The sequence below is a fragment of the Maylandia zebra genome, linkage group LG7 (genome assembly GCF_041146795.1).
Source record: "Maylandia zebra isolate NMK-2024a linkage group LG7, Mzebra_GT3a, whole genome shotgun sequence".
Lineage (NCBI taxonomy): Eukaryota > Metazoa > Chordata > Actinopteri > Cichliformes > Cichlidae > Maylandia > Maylandia zebra.
Window position 1 is genome coordinate 42,924,474 of NC_135173.1, and position 26,193 is coordinate 42,950,666.

The 26,193-nt window shown below is 39.6% G+C and overlaps 1 protein-coding gene across 2 annotated transcripts; it reads right to left on the reverse strand.

Moving 5' to 3' along the window:
* Nucleotides 1-264: 264 nt before the first annotated feature.
* On the reverse strand, nucleotides 265-25,154 carry atp2a2b (ATPase sarcoplasmic/endoplasmic reticulum Ca2+ transporting 2b). 2 transcript variants are annotated; one of them, XR_190854.4, is made up of 24 exons: nucleotides 24,473-25,153; nucleotides 24,138-24,155; nucleotides 23,962-24,044; nucleotides 21,645-21,749; nucleotides 19,781-19,919; nucleotides 11,131-11,211; nucleotides 10,210-10,295; nucleotides 9,737-9,892; nucleotides 9,483-9,624; nucleotides 9,178-9,344; nucleotides 7,118-7,206; nucleotides 6,875-6,977; nucleotides 6,639-6,770; nucleotides 6,402-6,521; nucleotides 6,060-6,278; nucleotides 5,831-5,954; nucleotides 5,461-5,672; nucleotides 4,986-5,206; nucleotides 4,679-4,881; nucleotides 4,412-4,497; nucleotides 4,176-4,309; nucleotides 3,872-3,989; nucleotides 1,619-3,724; nucleotides 265-1,275 (listed from the first exon to the last, which is right to left on the reverse strand). XR_190854.4 is itself a non-coding variant. In XM_004538257.6 (24 exons), exons 1-24 carry the CDS (start codon nucleotides 24,588-24,590, stop codon nucleotides 1,262-1,264), a joined length of 2,991 nt encoding a protein of 996 aa, XP_004538314.1. In that variant the 5' UTR covers nucleotides 24,591-25,154; the 3' UTR covers nucleotides 265-1,261. The 2 variants fall into 2 exon arrangements, 1 of the variants encoding a protein (XP_004538314.1); XM_004538257.6 differs by having other exon boundaries at nucleotides 3,604-3,724; nucleotides 24,473-25,154.
* Between the last annotated feature and the right edge of the window lie 1,039 nt (nucleotides 25,155-26,193).

A 26,193-nucleotide genomic window follows, 5' to 3' on the forward strand; every position in this document is an offset into this window, starting at 1 on the left:
CCCATCATCTAATTTGAAGGTTGGTGGTTGGATACCTGGTTCCTCCAGTCTGAATGCCAAATACGGTTGGGCAACATGCTAACCCAATGTTGCTTTCAAGTGCATCAGTGTGAATGTTAGAACTCAAGCACAGAAAAAAGTGCGTGTATGAACGGGTACATGAAGCCTACTGTAGAAAGAGCTTTGAGCGCTCAGGTAGAGTAGAGGAAGAACCAGTCCATTTACCATAACTTCAGTACAATAATAAAAGGAAGAAGCAGACAATTCAAATGCTATGTATTTTTATTTACCTGAAATCACAACCTCAGTAATGCATGGTAACCATTACAAGTCTTCAATAATGATCGTCTTTTGTTTTGTTTTATTAAAATATGGTTACTATTGTTCTTCAACCAGGTTTGGCTGAAGAGTTTCTACCGTCCCTTCCCCCGAATTAGATCACAGTTTTACAGCAGTTCATAAGGATACATTATCAGAATTATACAGAGGCAATAAGAAAACAGAACACTGTTGTATTGCAGGATTACCAATGAATCAGTGTCAGTCTGTTGTACTCATCGCAAAAGACTTCTTCAAAGTAAATGGGTCAGTGATCAGCCTACAGTAGGAGTAAAATTCAAATGACCAAAGTACAGTCAAGTTTAGCATCACTCATTTATCCACATTAATATTGTGCAAATTACCCAAACCATTACAATAAAAAGTGATTTTTGCAATATATCTTAATGTTATCTGACTATAATACATTAGAATCTATAAATACAAACTGCAAAGCCTACATACAGCTGAAACGCATGCATGAATGTTCCTATTTTTTACACTGATGTAGACCTAAGACCATTCAACCCAGTGTTTTAAAGATTCTCTATGTGACAAGCTACCATGGAAGTTGGAAATATGTTCATCATGCAAGAGGGATCGTTGAGGCCGTTAAGAAGTTCCCTGCACACAAAACATAAGTGTTGATGATTTAGCATCTGCACGCGGAGGTACAAGTGTCTCGAGAAGTATGTGGTCACGTGTCGTGATGCATTGGGCAAAAGGAGCTAGGATAAGCTCCCAAACCCTTTTGAAGTACATCCTTACATATTTGGTCTCATTACTGTAAAACGTGTCCTAATTATTTACTTTTTTTCCTGTCTGCACAACGGTACATACTGCTGGTCATCATGGTGTCTGAGGTGTGTGAAGCCAGAGTGAGTGGACACCCTGGGTTGTAGGATGGCTGCAACTTTAGAGGCTACTCTTATATACGAAGCATTTATGAGAGCCAACCTAAAAAAGGAAGAGGAAAAACAGTTAGCACAAAACTCTTAAAAATGGTGACAAGTATTCCCATTATTTGTTACACTGTACATTTTCTACCACAAGAGAGGATTTCGTGAACATAAGCAAGTGTGAGAGGGGTGAAAAGAACAGCACTCGGTGGCATTCACAGTAGTGGCATGTGGCCAAAGCCAAGTTGTTCTGTTTGTCTATGTACTGGTAGTCCTTAAAGACTCCCTTGCATCCCTTCAGTTACTCGTATGCTTCCCAATTTAATAACAAGACACCCATTCGTTTTGTTTTATAAGAGTCTTCTCTTGTTAATTTAGCATATCTGGAAATGGATACTCACTCTAGTGACAGGGTGGCCAGTGGTAGGCATTGAGGGGGAGAAAGGAGAGAAAGAAAGAAAAAAAAAAAAAAAAAAAAAAAAAAAAAAAAAAAAAAGCACACAGCTGTTAAGAGGAACACGCACAAGCACGAATAAACCCAGGCTTCAAAACACATGCTAATGATGGGCTTTTCTCACGTCAGAATTTCCAAACAGTGATGCTTAAGATGAGTGTAGACTGAATAGGCTCTGATCCAACGAGTACAGACTACTGTAAAGCATGGTATACCAAACATAAACTAAGTCCCCTAAAGAATAGTCTAAGAGTCAAACACACAGGTTCTTATGCCATGAATAGCTCATGCCTGCAATGTTGTGCCAAGAAAACCGAAGCATTCACATGTCTGAAATGGTCTGTATTCAAGTATTATATGCACATACAAAAAATGGATATGAATAATATTGAATATCATGGGTCTATATTGTATTAAATAAAGACAGAAAACACTTGATTCAAAGGGTTCATGAGTGTATTTTTCTTAAAGTAAAAAAACAAAAATGACAACATTTGGGCGTTTTTTAATTTGTAATCCAAAGTCCATTCATTGGAGCAGCTGCTGTATTAGTATTCTTCCTTAAAATTTTAATATTATGATCCTTTGAATCAAACGCCATGGAGATGGTAGTCACCTTACAACATCCCCACCCAGTTCTGTCTCAGAACACACACACAAATAAAGTTAATGTCACAAATCAACACAAAATATATTCTTTAAAATGTTAGAGGGACGAGAGATTTTGTCCGTTGTTTTCTGCACAAGCAAATAGGGGCACACCTCAGATGTTACGCTTTAGCAAGACTGTTGAGGAAAAGTATCTCAAGATGAGCAAAAGAAAAATCTTATATTGAGGTAGCTGTGCTCTGCCCAGTGCAGAAAAACTTACTTATTTTCGATCATTATAGTTAAAAAAACAAAAAACATCTATGAAGTTAATTTTCGCTCTAACATGGGGGACCATACACAATTAAATTAGAATGAGAAACACATACAGTTCATGCTTTGTCACAGGACATGCGGCTTTTGTTTATCAAAGGTTTTCTTTTGTTGTCTTTTTTTGTTGTTAGCTAAGCATTCAAATGTTTCACTCCCAAACCTTCCCCCCCGTCCTTGTCTGCCACATGGAGCTCGTCCTCTCTGAAAGAGTTCTGAGTTTATACTGAAGACACAATGGTAAACATCAGAAAATAAATCAAGGCGGTATGTCTAAGCCACGCTGGTCAAACAATTTACAAAGCCATAAAAAAAGTTGCATAAAATAGTGTTCAGTCTCTGTACAGATCAAATTATTTCTGATATCCTAATTTTCCTTTTCATCAAGAGGGAAACAAAACAAAAAAAGACCGAATTTTGCTGTTTATACTGTAGTGACACAGGACATGTTATTCCCACCATCATTAAAATATGAACCATAAAGGCAATATTGACATGAACAAAAATAATAACTGGCAACGGTACATTTTCTTTCACACCAGCAACAAAAAAAGTCCACAGCTATGGGAGTGATGGTCTTCTAACACTCACATTTAAAGCCTCACCCATTCATTATTCCTATACCACCTCAAAACAGACGTCTTCTCAGTGTTAACATTTTATATTATTTGTTATGTGTCAAAGTTGGTCCTTTCTCTCACGCACGTGGTGGCACGCAGAGGCACACACACTAACTCTACAAATGCACACACACACGCACTAGCTACGCACATTACAGAGGCAGAGAGAGAAGAGGAGAGGGAAAGAGGGAAGTGATGGCAGTGGGTGGGGAATGGAAAAGTCGAGGTTGTGCTCAAGTCAGTCAGGACCAGAACATGTCGGCCATGTTAGTGTCGCAGCTGTAGATCCAGAGGACCAACGGGAGGGAAATGGCCACAAAGGGCCACGAGATTCCCTCCATACATGCAGACAGGGAGCAGCCTTTGGAGTTGGCAGGCTTCTCCAGGTCTTTACCGGGCTCCAGGTAGTTCCTGGCAGCAAACTTGAGCAGTTCGTCCAGTAGAATGACAGGGAGCGAGATCTTGAGCACCATAAGCCACTGGGTCAGATTCAGGGGTGTGATCTGGAAAATGATCTGGAAAAGAAGAAACAACAGAAACAGCAATGAACAAAGTAACAGAATTAGGAAATTTGCCAACACAGCAATGTTTCTTTTCTTGTGCTCTGCATCCAGATGACAGTAAAACAAACTCTTTGTGTCAAAATGAAAAATAATGCTCACTGGCAGAGGTTCCACATAGAGGATGAGGAAGTGAAGGGACATGGAGAGGCAGATGGCTCCCAGCAGCCACACGTTCTCCCACGGAGGCATCCGCAGCAGGGACTGGTTCTCTGACACGCTGTGAGGAACACAGACAAATGGTGATGGTTGTTAAAAAGTCACTCACTCGAAAAGAAAAACTCATGAATCTTTATTTCCCAACATCACACACACACACACACACACACACACACACACACACACACACACGGAGAGTGAACGTAAAAGAGGAGCTGAAGATCAACAGCTGGGAAAGATGCCTAACCTATTAAGGGCATTGCACATCTCAATCGTGACCAGTACAGACAGGGCCATGGTCATCGGGTAAGGAGACTCAAACACTTTGCAGTCCATGCCCTGGTAGTCTGGATTTTCTGGACCACACTGCAGAAAATGGCTCTAAGAGACAGAAAGAAAAAAAAGATCAGCAACGTTCTCCAACAGAAGAATCTGGCATATTAAAGTGCAGCAAATTAGCATGATAGCGTTATTAAGCTCTACCAGCTGGTAAAAGGTGATCCTTGGTCCATCCTCAGCTGCAACAAACCACCAGGCAGCAGCACCAACAGTGGCAGCACCAACATAACCTGACGCACACAAAGAAAAAATCATTCATACACAGACAATAACACAGATGCTCATGAAACAGCAATTAAAACTTAAACATATAGGAGTAGCAGCAGCCGTCTTGCAAATTATTTGCTGTATACAGTATAAAGCAGAGTATCACATAGCGCATATGTACACTCTTTGATTTTCACTACTTACATCCAATAGCTAGGTATCTGAAGAAAAGCCATCCAGAGATGAGCGGCTCACGAGCATTGCGTGGAGGCTTATTCATGATGTCCAAGTCTGGTGGGTTGAAACCTAGAGCGGTGGCAGGCAAACCATCAGTCACCAGGTTGACCCAGAGCAGTTGGACGGGAATGAGAGCTTCAGGAAAGCCCAGAGCTGCAGTCAGAAAGATGCTGCACAAAAAAAGAGGAATGACAAATGATCAAGTGCCCTAAAACCATAATGTGTGTTTATTTCAGAAGAATGAAGTGTGTTTGTAAAAGCAAGTCATTCTCACCAGACAACTTCGCCCACATTTGAGGAGATGAGGTATCTGATAAACTGCTTCATGTTGTTATAAATGGCTCTTCCTTCCTCAACTGCAGCAACAATGGTGGAAAAGTTGTCATCAGCCAGCACCATCTCAGAGGCGGTCTTGGCCACAGCTGTACCCGAGCCCATGGCAATGCCAATCTCAGCCTTCTTCAGAGCAGGGGCGTCATTTACACCATCACCAGTCTGAGGAGAGAATGAAAAGCAGGACAGGAAAATATTCAGAGTTTTATAGTCTGAAATAAATGACTCGTCTGAAATGAAATGAAACTCGTCTTTATCCAAGTGCTCCTTTAATCTAAGCAAAAAAAAGGGAAAAACAGCAGAAAACTGTGACAAAGCCAAAAGGTATAAGACATTAAAAATCTAGAAAAGAAATGGCACGGTTGGTTTTAGATGCTTTCGTGCATGCACGACTGAAGAACACCATTTTTTCTTACCATAGCTGTGATCTCATCATAGGACTGCAGATACTCAACAATCTTGGATTTATGTGAAGGCTCAACCCGTGCAAAGCAGCGAGCCTTGACCACAGCCTCTCTCTGCTGCGCAGGTGACAGATCATCAAACTCTCGGCCAGTGAAAGCCATGCTGGAAACATCATCATCTTCTCCAAAAATACCAATGCGCCTGCAAATAGCCACAGCCGTCCCTGGAATATACATGAGAACGCAGTAATTATTACTTCAGGCGTCTGGGAAAGAAACAAGCTGGTTAAGCCGTATTTGCCATGTTTTTTTATTATCTGTAGAGTAGCAGAGTGTTCTGATTTGTTTCGCTTTTAATTTTTCAGATACAACTGTCACATACCCTTGTTGTCTCCGGTAATCATAATTACTCGGATGCCAGCGAGACGACAGAGCCTAACAGAGGCTGCCACCTCTGCCCTGGGAGGATCCAGCATGCCCACGCAACCCACAAATGTCAGATCAGTCTGCAAGATAAGAAAATCACAGATTAAGGAACTTTAAAAAACAAAAAAAACAAAAAACTGCTTTCAGATAATAAAGTGATCCGATCCATCTGCTTCAGCTCTCACCTCATACTCGATAAATCGAGAGGAGTCATCTAACATCAGCTCATGTTTGTTCAGGGGATTATCTCGTGTGGCCAGAGCCAGACAGCGCAGGGTGTCCCTGCCCGTTCCATACTCTCTGATCACAGACATTAGCTTTTCCTTGATTCCAGGGGTCATGGGTACCTTGTTACTGCCTACACGAACGTGCGTGCACCTGTCAATCACTCCCTCAGGAGCACCCTATGAACAGGAACAAATCAGTTAATGAGAAAGGCAAAGACCAACCTCTAAGATAATAATTTAACATGCAGCTGTGTCAAGGCTTCAAATCCTGTAATAATGCATAGTAGTTGCATTTCTTACCTTCACAAACATCTTGCCAACTGAGGAGCGTGCTTTGTTAGGAGTACAGTACACAGACATAGACTTCCTGTCTCTGGAAAATTCCAAGGTAAACTCTTTCTTCATCAGCTGCTTGATCACCTAAATATGCAACAAAACCAAACCACCAATAAGAATTTCTCTAATAAAGTGAAAAGCTGTACATTTTTGCACACTGACAGAGAAGGAAAAGCAGACTTAAAGCATTCAATTACATACAGAATTGCAGGCGTTGGCTCGCTCAACCCTGGAGAGGCCTTTCACGTCTGTATCAAACACGTTCATCTTCTCAACCAGGCATGTGAGAGCCGTCTCTGTGGCCTCACCCACCTTCTCGTACACACCTTTGGCCTGGGAAGAAGAAAAAACAACCAATGTTAATCTTTTATGTGGAAATTGCCACACAAAACATGTAAATGTCATTTCAAGGATCAAGAACCATTAATACTGCAAACCTCATTGAAGTCCAGCGAGGAATCATTACAGAGAGCACAGATAGAGGCCAGCTCCACCAACGCATCATACTGGGAACATTTGACTGTTTTTCCATCATGGAATCTAAACAAAAAAATAAAAAATATCAGAGGAACAGTTAGGAAACTCACATTTGCAGAAATAGAAATTGAGCATTTATGTCTATCTTGCTATAAGATGCCCCAAATAAAACTTAGAGGCATAGAAGAAGACTGAATACTCACACTTGTCCATCTGGGGCATATGTGGAGCCGCTAACGGTGAATTCCTTTAATGAACAGTGATCGCCCTCTGCCCGATCAATGATAAACATCTAGAGGAACAAAAGAAACATTTTTGAATTTATTATAATATTTGAAACACACATAACATATTTATTGTCTGTATAAATAACTTTTGGCTGCTCCCTTTAGGGGGTCGCTTCCGTCTCCCTGCTAGGGATTAGAGATACAGTGAGATGGATAGATCATCAAGTAACTTTCAGGGTTTCTGCAGTTCTGAATGTAAGAGGTACAATAAAAAAAAGAAAAGAAAAACAGCAACAGACATGTCCTTTTTCACACTACATCCACAAACCACCTCTGAGGTCTTCACCCTTTCCTCAACATCCTTTGTCCAATACATCCACCAACCCATCTCAACCTTACTTCTGTAACTCTTTTCTCCAAAATGCTCAACCTAAGCCGTCTTTCTGATGTACTCATTTCATCGCTCCCAATGAAAAACTCAACGTCTTCCACTATCACGTCCAGCTCCTCCTGTCCAATGTGTGCAATGCTGTATTCATTACATTATAACTCGAGTATCAAAGTCCGAAGATGGCAAAGGGGGAAAGCTGAGAGACTGATGCACACTGCATCCAGCAGATGGCATCAGACTACAATCGACATCAAAGAAACCTTCAGTCCACTCTAACATTGAACAGAGTGTAATGATGAAATGGTGAGCCAAAGCAGACACCACAAAGGGCTTTGATGGGAGGGTTCAATAAATGTCATCTTACAACAAGTTAGGACTCCACACAGGGATTCTTTGCCTAACACATAATTACAGCCTATAAATATTGCTTAAACATAAAATTAATATGGCAAAAATGTCAGAAAACAAGAGCAAGGATAACATGAGAGGAAACAAAGAGGTTTTCAGGCAGATAGCACTAGCTCTGTTAGGAATGTCATTCAGAAGTGTGCATTAATTCAAACATACATGGATTATTCATTCCACATTTGCCCCAAACTGAGAGGAGCAGAACAAAGCTGCTCAGGGGATGAAAATAGAAATATCTGAATAAAATGATGAGCTGGCATTATGGCTGCACTATCCTCAGGCACTAGCAAGACTTCAAAAGGCAGTGACGTCACTGGCTGTCCTACACAAAACACAAGAACAAGAAAAGGGCACTGCACTGAAGAGAAGCCTTCGGTCACTCATGGCAGCAAATTTCAGTAGTGCCCTAGTTGGACAGCAGCATCTTGGCCACTGCAGAGGTAGCTTGCAGAAAATTAAAGGATGAGCAAGGGATAGAGACACAGGGGCAGCCGAAAGAGACACAAGGTCAGTTACGCAACTCTACTGGTTTTGCTGCAAGTGACTAACTACTGCATACTGATCAGCATGCTGCCTGAATGAGGGTGGGGGCTGAGAGCACTGAAAAAGATGGAAGGAAAAGGGGGGAAGAATACATATTCTGCTGTACTACAACAGACTGTAAAAAGATGCAGTATAAAATTATTCATGCACTAATAAGGGATGAAAAAAAAAAAAAAGAAACACCTGTAATTCTGAATCTCATTTCATCCCCAAATATGTAAAACTCAATTCTTTCATTGTGTTATTGTTAGCCATTCAGCCCGAGTAGGCTTTATTGCTCAGTAAATCACTATGTTTAAAGACGAATTGGGGGAATTTTACAGTCAAACAGTGACACAGTGTTTAGTTAATATTACCACAATTCAGTACTAGTTGCTGGGTTCAGAGTCCAGAAAATATTAGGAAACTCCGCATTAAGTTATTTTCACTCAACATAATCACATAATGTTTAATTACAGTGGTATACCATTTAACAGATCCACAGTGAGGCATTTTTAGCACATAAAAACCAATCTACAGAGATTCCAACCAGTTTTCCTCAGTGTGGACTTAGCAGTAACCCCAAAACCAAACTCAGATTCGCTGATGTGCCTAGATGTTGGTGTGACAAAAATACATTAAATCCACTAAAGATACACTACGATCCATCTTCCTTCCGTCATGCACTCAAAACGACTGCCCACTGTTTTCTTACCCTGCACACAGACATCTGATTGGTCGTCAGTGTGCCAGTCTTGTCGGAACAGATGACAGATGTACAGCCAAGGGTCTCTACAGAGGGCAAACTGCGGACAATAGCATTCTTCTTGGCCATACGCCGTGTTCCTAAAGCCAAGCAGGTAGTGATGACAGCCGGCAGCCCTGCAAAACAGCAACAGCGGAGCCACAGCAGAAAAGAGGATTATTAAATGATGAAAATTCTTTAGTCGTCTCGTGAAGTAGTGGAAAATGAAGCAAGCATATCAAGGACAGAACTACATTTGCAAATGTCCAGCTTACCCTCAGGAATTGCAGCTACTGCAAGAGCCACAGCAATCTTGAAGTAATAGACAGCACCTCGGATCCAGGAACCTCCATGAACCGGGTCGTTGAAATGTCCAATATTGATGATCCACACAGCAATGCAGATCAGTGAAATAACCTTGAATTAAAAATTTATTTTTTATTTAAAGATCTTTTAATATCAAATGGAATAAACATTAGATTTTTATTCATTTATTTTTAAAAAAGCAAAACAATGCAATTTAAATAACCTTGGAGAGTTGCTGCCCAAACTCATCAAGCTTCTGCTGCAGGGGTGTACGCTCCTGCTCCGTTGTAGCCATCTCATCTCGGATTTTGCCAATCTCCGTGTTGCCAGCTGTGGCAACCACCACACCGACAGCCTTACCAGCTGCAATGTTGGTACCCTGGTGGAGTAATGAGGGAAAATAAAGAGGCAGTAGAAAACTAAAAATCTTAAGACAGTTTTTCCCCTTTGTCAATAACTACTTCTCTGAGACCAGTTAGAGACGCACAGAAGTAACTTTTATAAACAAATTTCAAAAACAGACGCTTAAAATGTAAATAGCAGCACACTGTTGCTTTTATAGGTGTGCTCTGGGTGATAGAAAAGATGGAAAGGAGGAATCATGCTCCCCCTCAAAAAAAAAAAAAAAAAAAAAAAAAAAGCGTAAAAGTGTAAAATGACACCAAACCACCTAAGATGGTCTAGTGAGTGACTCACTGAAAACAGCATGTTCTTCTTGTCCTGGTTGACAGCACGCGGGTCAGGCACTGGGTCTGTGTGTTTGATCACAGACACAGACTCTCCTGCAGGTAGAGGAAAACAAAAGATAAGAGAATGGGAAGCAGACGCACAGTTTCTACACAGCAGAGCATGTAGTGGTACTTGTGATGGTTGGTTGACATTTTGGGCAGATATGTGCAGAAAAGGCTTTGCAGCTGACTGAGCAGGCCCGACAATTATCAAATACTGCAATTCCACTGCCTTTCAAACCCCTCATCTGATGTGTGTATGTCTCTGTGTGTAATCAACTGTGCAAGACTGCACATTTTCTGATAGAGTAAGGCAGGGAGCATTTGACAGGCGGCATGGCCATGAATGGGGAAGGAAAGAGGGGAGAAAAATAGCTCAAACACTAAAATATCCCATGGAATTTGCTACCAATTAAGGCAGCGGAGCAAGACAAGCGATTTAAGGACTTGGTTCACATAAACTCTTCTCCCCTACATTTTCCATCCTTCAATATTCTCCCCTTCTATTTTTCTTTCCATCTACCTCATTGTCCAATTATCCACCCACAGAATCATCCATTTACCTTTTATTCACATCACTCATTTTTGTCACAGCTGAGCAGCCATGACAACTAAGTGCAATGAAATGTGCAGAAAAGGAGACAAGGTGCTTATTCCTGCTGTTACATGTCTGGGTTGATCAAAAGGTCAGAGGTAGCTGGGCGAAAAAATAAATTAAAAAAAAAAAAAGCAGCAATGCGTGAACAAGAAAGAAACCATAAAATATAAAGCTATGGAAAAGCATTAAAAGATGGTGGTATATGTACAATCACTCTTTGTGGGTACGACACAGAGCTCACAAATACAAAGTAAATATTTAAAAAAGCAAATGGCTGAACTCTGAAATTACCTGTAAGAATCGACTGGTCTACCCTCAGTGTGGTTGACTTGATAGAAGTGAGCCTGATGTCTGCAGGCACTTTATCGCCGACTGTGGAGAGAAACAAAACAGGATATAACTAAGTACCTCTTAACAACTTAAATGCATCTTTGAATGGGACTGACAACTAATGAATAGATACTTTGAACAATGCAACTTACAAAAGCAGTTTTGTAATTATCCGATGCAACATTATGCTGAGGCATGCACATACCCCACATGTAAAAATACTCTACTAAATTTAGAGTATTTTATCATGAAAAGGAAAACCTGGGTTAAAAGCTATAAATAAATATTAATCACCACACACAAATGCTAAACACATGAACTGCCATGTTATCCCATCTCATGCTCCCTGGGAGTAATAAAATAATCAAACTCAAGCCTGAGAGCGCCATGAATTCAAAAATGATTAATGTTCCACTCATCTCCTGCACAGGATGCAAGTAGATCGTGGCTCATTTTTTCCACTAACACCGGGCTTCAGTGAGCCCCAGTAACACGATCACAAAATGCAAATACACACCAAATTTCAAACTAGTGTTTTCTCTGAATAAATACAGTAAGTACAATTAAAGCAACAGACTTATTAGCAACCACTACTTTGTATGATTTCCTCATGCAGGTGGGTCTGATCTGCAAAGACTTACTGAACGTTTCAGGGATGAGGCTGGAAATACAAACATTTAAAAAGTCTTACTAGACTTGTGCTTCAGGTATCAAACTTCACCTTAAAAATGTTTTTTAAATTAAATGTTTGTGTTTTTTTTAAAGCCACTTTGGATTCAAATATACACTAACACTATTTTCATCATGCACTAAAACATCACATGGCCTAAAAGTGTAAAGGTAAAAGCAATGACCCAGAAGCTCTTAATAGACCCCTGGATAATGGAGAGTGATGACAGACTTGTAAACCAACCCTTAGGCCTGCGGTACCCTTCAGAGAAGAGGAAGAGAAAAAGGATGTAGGAGAGGAATGGGAAGAGGGATTAGATGAGTCCTGCAAACCACACATCCAAAAATGGGAAAACTATTTTGATCAGTTGAAAACATGCAGCTGGATTTGAAGAGGGGGATAGTAAAAAAGTTTTTTTAAGCAAGGAAAACCCGTTTTACGTCAGATAAGCTGAAATAGAAACAAATATGACATGTCCTTGCATACAGATAGCTCGTTAATTCAGACAAGTCTCGTGAGTTGGTGACAGCTTTTGCCACCAACAGAATTAAGCGAGGAAATTCTACTTAAAACTAAACCAATATAAGCTGATCACCACACCATTTCACATCATGTGTACAGCGCACAATTCATATAAAAATGTTATTACTGTAGCGTGTTAATGCTGGGTTCATGTTAAGTGTAATGCTCGTGGACTGCACCAGCTGTACTACCAAATTTGGTTCTGTAGTTGTCCAAACACTGTCAAAATCCTTATCATCGTCACCTGCGTGCAAACGAAATACCATTAACAGATATGAGACAGTGAAGAAGATGAACAAGTGCAGTATGGGGGAGGACAAAAAAGAAATTAGGAACTGTAGTCACTGGAAATATTAGAAGGCCCTGTGGGACTTTTAAAACTCACTAATTAGAAAACCTCCTACCTTAGGCAAGGCAAGGCAAGGCAAGTTTATTTGTATAGCACAATTCAACAACAAGGTGATTCAAAGTGCTTTACAGAGACATTAGAAACAAGAACAAATAAAAAGCATGATTTAAAATTGATTAAAACAAGCAAATAAACTAACTAACTAATTAACAAACAAACAAACAACAGTATATAAAATCAAAACAGATAAAATCAGAACAGTAGATAAAATCAGTAGTTAAATGTAAGTTTTGAAATTTAAGCTTAAAGTGTGGATTTGGTGCTTTATTCAAATGCAGCTGAGAACAGGTGAGTCTTCAACCTGGATTTAAATAAACTGAGTGTTTCAGCTGATCTGAGGCTTTCTGGGAGTTTGTTCCAGATATAAGGAGCATAAAAGCTGAATGCAGCTTCTCCGTGTCTGGTTCTGACTCTGGGAACTGATAAAAGACCGGATCCAGATGACCTGAGGGATCTGGATGGTTCATACTGGGTCAGGAGGTCATTGATGTATTTTGGTCCTAAACCATTCAGAGCTTTATAGGCCAGCATCAGAACTTTAAAGTCTATCCTCTGACGGACAGGCAGCCAGTGTAAGGACCTCAGAGCTGGACTGATGTGGTCCACTTTTTTGGTCTTAGTGAGGACTCGAGCAGCAGAGTTCTGAATGAGCTGTAGTTGTCTGACTGATTTTTTAGGTAGACCTGTAAAGATGCTGTTACAGTAATCAAGCCTACTAAAGATGAACGCATGGACTAGTTTTTCCAGGTCCTGTTGAGACATCAGATCTTTTATCCTTGATATATTCTTGAGGTGACAGTAAGCTGACTTTGTTATTGTCTTAATGTGTTTTTCTAAGTTTAGGTCTGCATCCATCACTACACCCAAATTTCTCGCCTGGTTTGTGGTTTTTAGATGTATAGATTGAAGTTCTCTGGTGACCTGTAATCGTTTTTCTTTGGCGCCAAAGACTATTACCTCAGTTTTGTTTTTGTTTAGCTGGAGAAAATTGTGGCACAACCAGTCATTGATTTCCTCAATGCATTTACCAAGAGCCTGTACAGGGCCTCGGTCTCCTGGTGACATTGTGATATATATTTGTGTGTCATCTGCATAGCTGTGATAGTTTATTTTGTTGTTACCTTAGAGTAACAGTGAAGCATGTCGCTATTTTCAATCCACTGGTGTATACTAGGAATAAGGTCACAGCAAGCAGACTAACCCACTTTCACAGACAATACACAGAATACTCTGCCTACAACCACAGACTATAAATGCTATTCAACAGTAAGACCCTTAACTGCATACATTACCCAATGACGATGTACAATATGTTCATCATCATGACAAGCTTGCTTATCTGGGAATTGTGATCGTATTTTAATTCCAAAAGGAAAAGCATGCATTAGTTAATATTAGGTCGATAAGCATAAACTGCAGTTAACAGTGCCTCTGTGCAGTGGCTGTTTCCTTTTGTTAAGAGTAATTACTCTAAATATTTTTCAATTATCTACAAAACAAAATTTGCTGCAGTCACCCAGGACTGCAGCTGTATAAACTTAGAGGCATTTTATTTTTTCCAGAGTGGACAGCCCCTGGGATTGGGACCCCCTTCCTTTCCCTTGTGAACAAAAGGGTTTTATCTGTATTATCTGCTCCCTCGAGTGCAGGACAAATGTCAGGCAGCAACTTAACCGATTAGGCCACATCAGTTTCTAAAGACAGAAGCTGTTTTCAGACACTATTCAGGGTCTGTGTTCCCACTTTCCAACCTTATCGTGGACCAAAACCATGATTCAATGTGACTTTAAAATATAGCCTGAATTTTCAGGATGTATGAATCTGTCTGTAATCAAGACAACAAGCACCCACTCACAGGGGGTCCAGTGAGGGCTGTATATTTTCTCTCCCAGTGACTCAGACTCTCTGATGTGCTAGCACGTAGGCTTCCAGTCTCCTGGGACCTTTCATGAGTTCATCCACCTCCCCAATGACTTCTACTTCTTTCAAGAATTTGGGGGGGGGAAAATTCAAGACAACCCCTAAGGACACACAAACACAGGACATTGTCCATTCATGTAATGTTTAGTAAGTTACAACAATGGATCAATACTTTTGTCAACTTTTCTGTTCTCCTTAATTTATTCCTCTTCCTCTCTCGTGGCCAAAAATCAACAAAGAAATACCTAGGGGTGATGACAATAAACAGGCCATCCTGCACTCCTGAAAGAGAGAGGAAATCTGGCCATCTGGAGCAGAAATTATTCATCAAATTGAATCTGTATCTTTTCTACATGTTACATCCTGTCTAGTCTCTTCCTCTGGGCTAAAACACATTAATGGTGACCACTGGCCAAAGGCTGGGGTTAAAACTGTAAGTCAATGAGAACAGAGCTGATGGGTTTTATATGTCAAGAAAGAAAAAAAACAAAACAAAGAATTGTCTCTTACGTCAGTCGAGTGCAGAAAGCAAATAAAACCAGTACATTAACGCAGGAAACGAAGTACGCAGTTAAGAGAACAAAGCCTATAAAATAAATCAGCTGCTGCTACACTGACACCAATGTGTTTCCATTTCAAAAAGATTTTAACGGGAAAGTTGATCTCTAACAAGATGAGCATTTTAGCAGTTAATCTCCATCTACACCAACAGCCATCATGTTTTTTGGCATGCCCTGATTCAGATGTTAAAAATAGTTCAAGCCCTCCATTCCACATTTTTAATCAATCATTAACCAAAAAATGAAAAAGAAAGATGCAAGTTGAATTTTGTGCAAATAACAGGTCAGTAATTGCATCAGCAAACTCTTGTTTACATTCCTCAGTGAGGTCTGCCCCACAGTTTGAGTACACTGGTACAAACTAACACACCTGAAAATATTTATGATGGAAAACGGTGAAACGCACAGGCTAACTGTTTGTTCAATGTGTGCTTATCACACCAATTTTTTTTAATAGGACAATTTCCAGAGTGATTTTAAGGAGTTTTACGTCAGCCTTTCTGGCCTGATACATTTTTTTTATTTATTTTTTTAAGTAGGAGAAAGACTCCACTCACACTGGAAAATGCAACAATGACTGTTGGGTAAACCAATTTTTTTCCTTCCCCATTTGCTAACTTCTGCTCAGAGTTGATTTCAAACTACCACCATGTTAATCAGTCACTGTTGTGGCTCCATTTTTAATATAATGGATGGCCAGTGTGTTTAGCCTGAACTTTGCATATCAGAGCTCCATAAAACATCAACTCATTCTACCAATTTGTGTTTACTGCTTTCAGTTTTGAATGTTGATATATCGGAGACATTTTTAATGTTTGCTTTCACAGTAGTTTTAGAAAAGCAAGGGCATCCAGTAACAGCTTGCTCTTCTCAGTAGCAGCAGCTATACCCAGACAATGCCAGATCCTGACCCTCTTGCTCACAAAAATTACTCAGACTGGATTTTTGTTTAATATCAGCTGTGAGACAATTTAATTTAATAATGAATAACTAACTAGTGTTTCTATTGAGACAATTTTGAGATAGAAACTAGGGCTGAACGATATATCGCATTTGCGATAATATCGCGACATGATCAAGTGCAATTTTCTAACCGCAAAGGCTGCGATTATACTCTGGACATGTCCAAATTCATGGGCTGCATCCTCCTGAGGCCGCATTTGTAGACCGATTACGTCACAGCGACGCGCCGAAGGCTGTCCAAATTACTACCATATCCCAGAATTCATAGCGCGGCCCAGCCAAACTCCAGTTTCCAACAATGGCGGCCGCTACTAAGTTTTAAAATTACTCATACTAATCTTTCTGGGTCACAAAATAAACTTTTAACATATTTTCAGGCGAGAAAGTAGTTGTGTAAACATCAAATATCTGCTCGGTTTATCAAGATATCCCATATTTGCAAAAGTGCTTCGACGTTTTCAGAGGCGTCTGCTACCCACCAGCTCGACAGCTAGCCGGGAGCTCGAGGGTTACTGATGCGGCCGAGAACGGCACAACTCCCGGCACATCATTTTCAGATCACCGCGGAGTTTCGCTGCTCGGGTTAAACGTAATATATAAGTCACTTAGACAACCTAAAAATGTTATTGTTGGGCTTTTTTCAGTGTTTTGTTTGTTCGTGAGTAAATCGGTTTGGCTGAGATTAAAGTTATTAGATTAGATAAAATAAAATTTTATTAATCCCCCGGGTGGGTTCCTCCTTGGTTTTCACACAGCTGACTAAACGTCAAACAGAAAACTTATTAAACAGAAGTATGAGACAGTCGAGAATTTACGCCAGTGTCTGGTTATATTTTAGATAGCAAGAAGCAGACGGCCGAGTTTATTAAACTCCACCGAGACAGCGGTGACGCTAATCAGAACTAGACCGTCCAATTTCACGCCTTTAAATTTTAAAGGCGTGTTTGTGTGTGTGTTTATACAATTGCTATTATGTTTGCACTTTATGTGTAATGTTACTGACTGCAGAGATCAGTAAGATGTGTGTATTTTTTATTTATTAGTTTTATTTATTTAATATTATTTTTTAATTGAATGACTGTCTAGTAGTTCACAGATGTCGAAAAACTGAGTGTGGTAAAGCCACTGATTTTGTTTATGTATATTTCTGCAATCTGCACATTGTACTGACTTTCATTTTAATGTTTACACCAGGGTTCCTTGTCAGCACTTTATGCTCAGATGTTTGTAAGCTAAAAATAAACTATTGTGTATGTTCAAATATACTGTTGTGATTGAAGAAGTTAAATAAAAATGTCAGTCATCAATTCATGCATCACCTCATGTCATCATAACAGAGGTCTGTCTTCCAGGAAAGAACAGTTTAAAATTAATGTAATATAGTATTGGCCATAGTATATGATGTATTGCTTGTCTTTGTTTAATAATACAGAAGACAAAGACCTTAAAAAAATAATCGCATATCGCAATATTGGGGCAAAAAAATCGCAATTAGATTATTTTCCATAATCGTTCAGCCCTAATAGAAACTGCTCTTATGGATTATAGTGAGTGAAAAGAGAGCAAGAGTGAGAAAAAAAATGTCTATACAAATGACGGACTGCAAGGCACAAAACCAGAGCAATTCACACACTCAGCACACACTTCAGCTTAGCATTTCACAACTGGTCTGACAAAGCATCGGAGATTGTGAAAGAAAGATATAAACCACATGCACCCCAGTCCAGCAGGGTACTTTGCAACTGACATTATACCCATCACTATCCTGTTTTATAACACATACAACTTACTGGTTTCACCAACACTGATAACAAAAACATATGCACACAATTCGTTAATCATGTTATTGTCAGTACTCAAGGAACCATTTATCTCATTAATGGCCACGCAAACATCCTGTTATCACAGACCCTAAATCACACTGATCTAACTGCATTGATAAAGCTTGCAAAGTGGGCTGTTTGAATTAGTGACCGTCCCACTAAAATGTCAGATTTGCTGAATGTTAATAATTGTTGAATATATGGTTAAAGTACTTCATACTTATCTTTAGTGGATCTATTCAGGTCATGTCAGACAGGCAGAAGCAATTACATTTTGGTTTATCTTCACTCATTTTGTCATGATATGATGGATGCATTTGTAACTTATCATATCATGACAAAATGAGTGAAGAGTGGCAAATTTAAAAAAATAAAAACAAAAAGTGAATATAATCCATCAGGTTATACTGGGATTTAGGGCTGTGCAATATGACCAAAATCTCATATCCCAATATAAGAATTCTATCGTCCCGATAACAATATAAATCACAAAAATGTAACATTTTCTGTAAATTCTGTGAATCTCGGGCAGCTTGACTTGCGGGAAGTGTTTCCAGCTGCGCGTCATGTAGCTGGAGTCGAGTGTTTTAACCGATATATGAAACTATACATTTTTAGACATAAGTTGTAAAGGCCGCCGTTTGTGCCGTAGTGTGGTTATATAAAATATAAGCGAAAGAGAGAACTTTAAGAAATTAATAAAGCCACTACAGTGACCATCAAAACGATGAAAAAATATTGCCGTAAACAGTTTATTTTGCGACACCACGAAACAAACGATAGCGTAAAATGAAACAGACGTTTTTATATTGTCATCTGATATATATCGTTATATCGAACAGCCCTACTGGGATAGTTTTTCAAGTACAAATCTGTCAGAGCACAGCACAGCATTTACTTTAGAGGCAGTGGATCCTCATTCATTCTACAACCGTTCTGTCAGCTTGTGATAAACATTACAGACACACTCCTCTAAGCTTTCCTCTGGAATAAAGGGAAAAAAATATACAACCCAAGACAGAGTACAAGAACAAAGATAAAAGATAAAAAGAGACCAAATGAAGTCTTGGTAAGAAAACACACAACACAGAGTAATGAGGAGCAGTGACGCAAAACGCATAAACATGTGTGGCTCTATCCAAGCTGAGGTCAGCCAACTAACGCTCAATAACAGATTGAACCGCTGCTCTTGTATTGCATAATTTACTTGGTACTACAATTATTCTGAAATAGTCTAGGGAGATAAACAGGATGAGAGATCAGCTGTGTGTCTACATGTTGAACACTGTAAAAAGCACATCATAACTGGTTATGTTTACAGAGCTGTAATCATCTTATGTTTAACAATAGCACATGACTGCTGGACTACAGCCATGCTTTTAAACAGCTTTAAGTTTTTAGATAAGAATTACCAATACTGCATGCAATCAGTTTAAAAAAGGAAACTAAAACCAGATACTGATGTAGACCAATCAATAGGAAATTACATTCTATCCTGTTAGAAAAGCATGGTGAAAAAAAAAAAACATGAATAAATCTAACAATCGTTATGTTGCTTTGCACTTCCTGTTGCGATTTCAATGACCTGAACCAAAGCGACAAAAAGATGAAAAATTTCTCACAATATATCCTGAACAGTGTGTTTAATTTTGTTGTTTGCTTTTTTTCATGACAAGCTGGCAGCATCTAACAACATCTGGAATATTATTTTATATTAGTGTACACCTGATATTTTTAGTCTTACCTGCCACCTCCACAATGTCCCCAGGCACAATGTCCCTTGCCTTGATTCTCTGGACACTCTTCCTATCCTGGCGGTACACCTTCCCCATCTCTGGCTCATACTCCTTAAGGGCTTCGATGGCATTTTCTGCATTTCGTTCCTTAAAAGTAGAAACAGGAATTCGACTTAAAAACAAGCTAGCACCACACATGCAGCTCAGAGGCTGAGGATGAAAAGGGAGGTGAAACTAAAACGACTCTCGGATAGTCAGTGTACAGCTATTCACAATGTACATAATGGAGAGTTATCTTTATGTAAGCAAACCGACAAAGTGAACCAGGAGAGGAAGTGAAGCAGAGTAAACACTGCGGTGTTGCAAAAGGCTGAAATAGTAGGAATGCTACATTTTCAGAAGTGAAACACTTTACAGTTACCTTCAAAGGACCCCTAATTTATGTAAAACTGTCCTTATTTTAAATACTACAGCTGCATTTTTACATCAGTTTTCCCAAATATTCCTTTCAGTCTCACCATTTTCCTTCCTTACCATTCTTCACTTTTCTTTGTCTGGCCGATCGCTTACAGACTGCATAGTTTGAGTGGCAACTCTTAACATAGCGGTAAGTAGGCTGCACATGAATAGACATAACAAGACCAGGCACACAAGTTATGACCTTTGTAAGGGAGCACAGAAAAATGGATACAAAGCTCTTAAAATGGCTGCCAGTAAAGGTGAGGCCAGTTAAGGGAAGCTAAGCAACATATACAAAACTACAGGCGCCAAACCACCACCAACATGATAAGCAGCAAACAGATCACCCTTCCATTCTACATCATTCATAGTGGCTTTGTAGGAATAAGCAAAGGCAAACAGGCACTTAACAGCTCACCATTTACACAAGCCTCAGCAGGACTGTTCAACGAACATTTACTTTTACAGGCAATCCAGCGGAGATACACCCGCCTACCAGGTGTCTTTGACGAAATATAGTGTGGTGTGGTTTATAATCACATAAATAAATCAAAATAGTAAATTGGAATTTTATCCCCAGGTGGCTTTAACAAGCAAATGTGCAGTTTGGATTACATCAGCACCGAGTGAGAGAAGAAAACCTATTTAACAAAACGCCTGATCTTTCAATCCTGACCCCAGGGAAGAAGTTAATTTGTCTACAGATATTAAGCGCAGTTTATCATGAAGGGCTACCCCTAGTTGTTCCTCAGACATTGATAATCCTTTGATAAAATTAAATAAGAAGCCAATAAAACATTATGTCTGGTAGGTTATGTTTTCTTCATTTCTGAAATGTTGTTTGGATCTTACAAAAACAAAACAAAAAACAGGCAATATCAGGAAAAAAAATCCAAACTAGTCTTGATGTAGTCTAACAACTAATACTAGGAATACAAGGGTTGATGGAGAGGGGACAGATTTATTCTGACTGCAAAGCATACGTAGGATGAGGAGACAGGAAGAAGTGCAAATAAGTTGTCAGATAATCTGAATAATGGAGACTGGTAATCTGATCAAACCTTCTTTGTCCATAACATTATTAGTTTCCTCTTAAGAGAGACTTCTACAAGCTACACAACATCTATGCATATTTTTGTGATATTGAGCTTTTTAATGGCACGATGAATAACTGGCAAGACAGAAACTGGTAGGGAAAAAAAAAAAAAAAAAAAAAAAAACTACTCCCTGCTCACCCCACTAAGCACCATTTAGTAGATTTGGTTAAAATCTAAGCTAAGTGTGATGTTATGTGGAAAACCTATCTGCTTACAAGGAAGCCGAGTATTCATAACAGTACATGAAAATTTCACTCAGGTAGCCAAGTTTTAATGACCCATGTGAAGTCAGATTCAAAACTGCAATTTCGTTTACCTGCCAAACTCCTACAATGGCATTTGCGATGAGAATAAGGAGGATAACAAAAGGTTCCACAAAGGCTGTAACGGTTTCTTCTCCCTCTTCAAACCAGGCCAGGACCTGCAGACAAAACAGAAATTAAGGGAATCAAACACAATGCAAGCAATTTATATTTAAGTGTGAGCTATAAGTAACACTAAAGTCCCTGGCCTGGGATGATATGGCATATTTTTACCCAAGAACACCCAGTAATGAATATTCTAGCATATGTCAGAAAAAGTATTTACACAGAATTATATTTTAGATTATTCACTGAAGTTGTATCATTTGAGTTTACTTTGTTTCACAGAGTTGCAAGAATGTTGACTCGAGTAGAACAAGCTTGCAGGCTTGATGGTGAAGATGCCTAAATTCACAAAACCTGCCCCTTTACAACCAAATCAAAATACAAAGGACTTTTGAAATCACAACATGAAACAGAAAATATCAGAGCTGAACACCACATTGCGTCATTCACATGAATGGAGAAAAGGGAGGTGAAAAGGTCACAGCTATTTTCAGCTGATTGTCTATTTAATGGCCCAAGACAAATAGCTCCACAAGCGCAGTGACTCCAGCTTTATGTCACATGAAATGCTACAACCCTTTTATAGAACAAATATTATAAAAGAACTCAATAAATCAATTAAATGTGAGAAACCAGCAAACATAACCTCACAGCCAAACAAAATTAAACAAGTCAAACTGTGGCTTACACTGAATATTTATTTATGATCAGTTACTTACAATTTGGACTTGAGGCCTTTCAATCAACTTTCTGGACAATAGTAATTGTCAGGTTCATGTTGTTATTTCCTTACACTGTTTGCCATGAACTTTGCCTGTTGGTGGAGTTGTGGTAGAATCTCACTTTGCCTTAATAGTGGTTGGAAAAATTATTTTAATCATCAATAATCATTTAAAATTTTATACCAAGCCAGCTTCTGACAGCATTGCGAACGGGGCCAAGTGTGTGAGAGGGTATTAATCACTTTCCCTTCTTTTAGAAACTGTGCCAGGAGAGAAGTGTGTCAACTGCCTCTCTCCTACTCCAACCTATTTCAACACTGCCAATCAAACATCAAATTTAGACTTTATACTAAAGAAATTTACACTCCACCCATCAGTTCCTGAATGTTTTAATGTAACATCTAACAAATGTCTGCATATAACTTCATATTCACACTGAAGTAAATGTGTCTGCATGTGGTGTGACTGAGAGAAGGCCGAGTACTACAGCTGATGATTTATAAGCTCTGAAAAGCATAGCTGGCTGTTGTCACCATGCCTTGGTGTCTCAGGATAGTCTGAGCCAATGGGAGAGTGGCCAATCCTTGAGTAGAAGCAGAGCCACAGGATACTCAACCTACCACTGTGTCAAGCATACTCTACGCTGGGGATCGCCACTTATTGGTGGTAAGAATATAAAGCATTCAGAAGTTATGTTTGTTCATACCGGACAACTAATGACTCCAAATATTAGTCCTCGCTATACTGTAGCAGTATGTTACCAGTAAAATCAATCACCACTGAAGTATACCGACTTCTCATGTGTCTGTCGCCTTCTCTCTTTATAACAGCCAAGTGTTTGCTGCTCTTGTCAACAACACGCCACGCATTCAGACTTGTTACAGTGGCAGATTCACCCATTCTCAAACTGCCTCAGCGTCAGTGCTCCTTTTGAATTACAGACTTCTGGAGCATTGATGTGTTAACAGAATCTCTATAAAAACAACATGCTTGAAGAAGCCACGATAATTTATGATTAGCTTCAAGAGCAATGCCGTGTTTGCACAGAATCAGAAAAAAGAAAAATATGAATCTGGGTTTTGTCACCAGACAAATTCTGGGTGACTTTCTTTTCTTATTTTGAACAGTTTTCTTCCTAAGCTATAATCTGCACAGAATCAATTGCAAAATGATAACTATATACAATGTGTAGGCTGACAAAGCTGAACTGTGGAGAGAAAAGGGGAAAAAAAGCTTTCTAAACTCATCACTGAGCGGTTGAAAGAAGGATGGTGGTAGAAATGAACATAAATGATGTTCAACTGGCTGAAAGCCAAGTTTTAGTATTACATTTTGTACTAAGTAATCAGTCTTGAGGCGAGAGAGTGCTTCTATTCAAGTATTCCATATGAATGACTCTCTCACTATTCTATCATTAAAATACTGCCAGTGTACAAGTGTCACATCCTCTTCACTGATTATTACCACTATGAATAGCCAGTATTGTCTGAAAGACCACTGCACACATCACCCGCACTGCTAACATAACATGTGTTATACTTACAAACGATATGCAGGCAGCAAGTAAAAGGATCCTCACAAGCAAATCTTCGAACTGTTCAATCACTAGTGCCCAAAGTGATTTACCTGGGGAGGGTTAACATCAAACTTAAGTGTGATACATTTTAAACATATGCATGTCATCCCCCCCCCCCAAAGCATCCAGAATGGTTCACTCACCCTCCTCCGCTGGTAGTTCTGTAGATCATCCCATTCATAACGAAGGCAAAAAAGGTGGACAAGCAGTTAAAGTTAAGCAGTTGATACATAATAGCATATTTCAGCACAAGTGAAGTACATCAACAGCCAATGATACTGTAGTAGGATGATAAAGACAAGTTGCTCATAAAATTGGTCACAGAAGAGATGGTTTCCAGTATTTCAACATGCACATGGTGACGTAAGCTTCCTTTTTGCTCTTTCGCCTGTTACATATCTGGAGCCATGGGCCATAACGCGGCGCCGGGAGAATAGCTTCTTGTTTTTGAACAAACCTATGTAAACCAGCTCCTTACCGTTTGGCCCATATCGTTCCCGTTGTTTCTTCACTTCTTCTAAACTCAGACCCGTGCTTTCGTTCACATTAAAAAAGCTGTAAACTTCTTCCACCGTCTTTGTGTGTGCGTTGTCCATGGTGAATGGCCACTTGAGGACACCGCTTAGTTGGCTGGTTCCAACCTCAACCTATCAAGGTGGGTTTTCTAACTCCCCCTCCTTCGGTGTCACCGTAATTGAAATTTAAAAATAGATATATATTTAAGCGGAAACCCACAGCGATGAGTGTTACGAGCTAAGTAGTTCCAACACAGGATAGCGCGGCGCACAGGTGTGCGGCGAGAGTGGACAAATTAGCGGCTCCCGGGCTAGCGAGCGGCTAACTGGCTAAAGCTAGCTAACTATTGCCTCTGGTCCTTTGGCTCTGCTTGAATTCGCCGGCTTTGCTTCGCTAGCTGCCTCGTGAGACCTTGGAGAAAAAAACCATATCAACGCTGCTGTCTCAGCTGGATGTTGTTAATGTTGTCCCTTTCATTTAAAACAGCGACTCCCGGAAAAATTGCGTCCGAATGGATGATTTAAACATGTGGGTAAGTTGCAGCTTGGCTCCCGTCGCCCGCTTTGCCTGTGTGTTGCGGAATCAGCAGCGTCCTCATCAGCACCAATAGCGTTTCTTCTCGAATGCGGTGTTCGGTGCCCGCATGTGGAATCACCTCATTGGTTGGAGATACCGGAAGTCCTTCTCGCTCTCTTACGTACACACTCAGTGCTTTTCGTCATTGCACGGTGGGAACAGTACACTGGAGCATGTGTTTAGTCAGTTTGTACATGTGACAGTGAGTCGGAATGATTTTCAATCGTATCTTTAAAAAAATACTTATGTAATTGATTTTTACTGTAAGGACATGATTTGTTATTGATATTCAACTATCGTAATTTGCATGGTTTTTTTGAGGCAAATTGTACTTTCATAATAGAACATTCCAGAAAAAGTAACAGTCCGATAACATAGCTTCACCATTATTTGTAAATAATTAGCTAATGCAAATCAATTATTTAGTATATCCGTTCTCCTGTTTTCAAAATAATAACAGATAAAGTTTTAAAAATTCCCTAAAATTTTGTACTATAGGATATTGGTTATAATACATATACACAGTGCTGTGGGAAGTGAGCCCCCCCCCCCCCCCCCCCCCCTCCCCACACACACACACACACACACACAGCTTTTTGAGTTTCATTAATCACACCCAGATCTGATTACTGCCAGACCCTTATGAATTAATAAAATTATTAGCCAAAGACAAATAGAGTTAATAAAAAAATTTCTTTTTTAAAAATGGTTATTTCATTTATTGAGTCATTCTGTCATTCAAAGTCAGTCTGAAAAGGGTTACAAAGTTACTTTGAAGGTTGGGGGACTCCAGGAAACCACCATTACACCCATTATCCACAGATGGAGAGACCTTGGAGCAGTGGTGAACCTTCCCAGGAGTGGCCGGCTTACCTATTCCAAGAGTGCATCAATGACTCATCCAGGAGGTCACACAAGAACCCAAAACAACATCTAGAGAACTGCAGGCCTCACTTCCCTCAGTTAAGATTCAAGTTCATGATTCAACAATAAGAAAAAGATGCAAAAATGGCATTCATAGGAGAGTTTCAAGGAGAAAAACACTGCTAACCACAAAGAAGACACTTGATTCATATCTGCCAAAAAACATTTTGATGACCCCCAAGA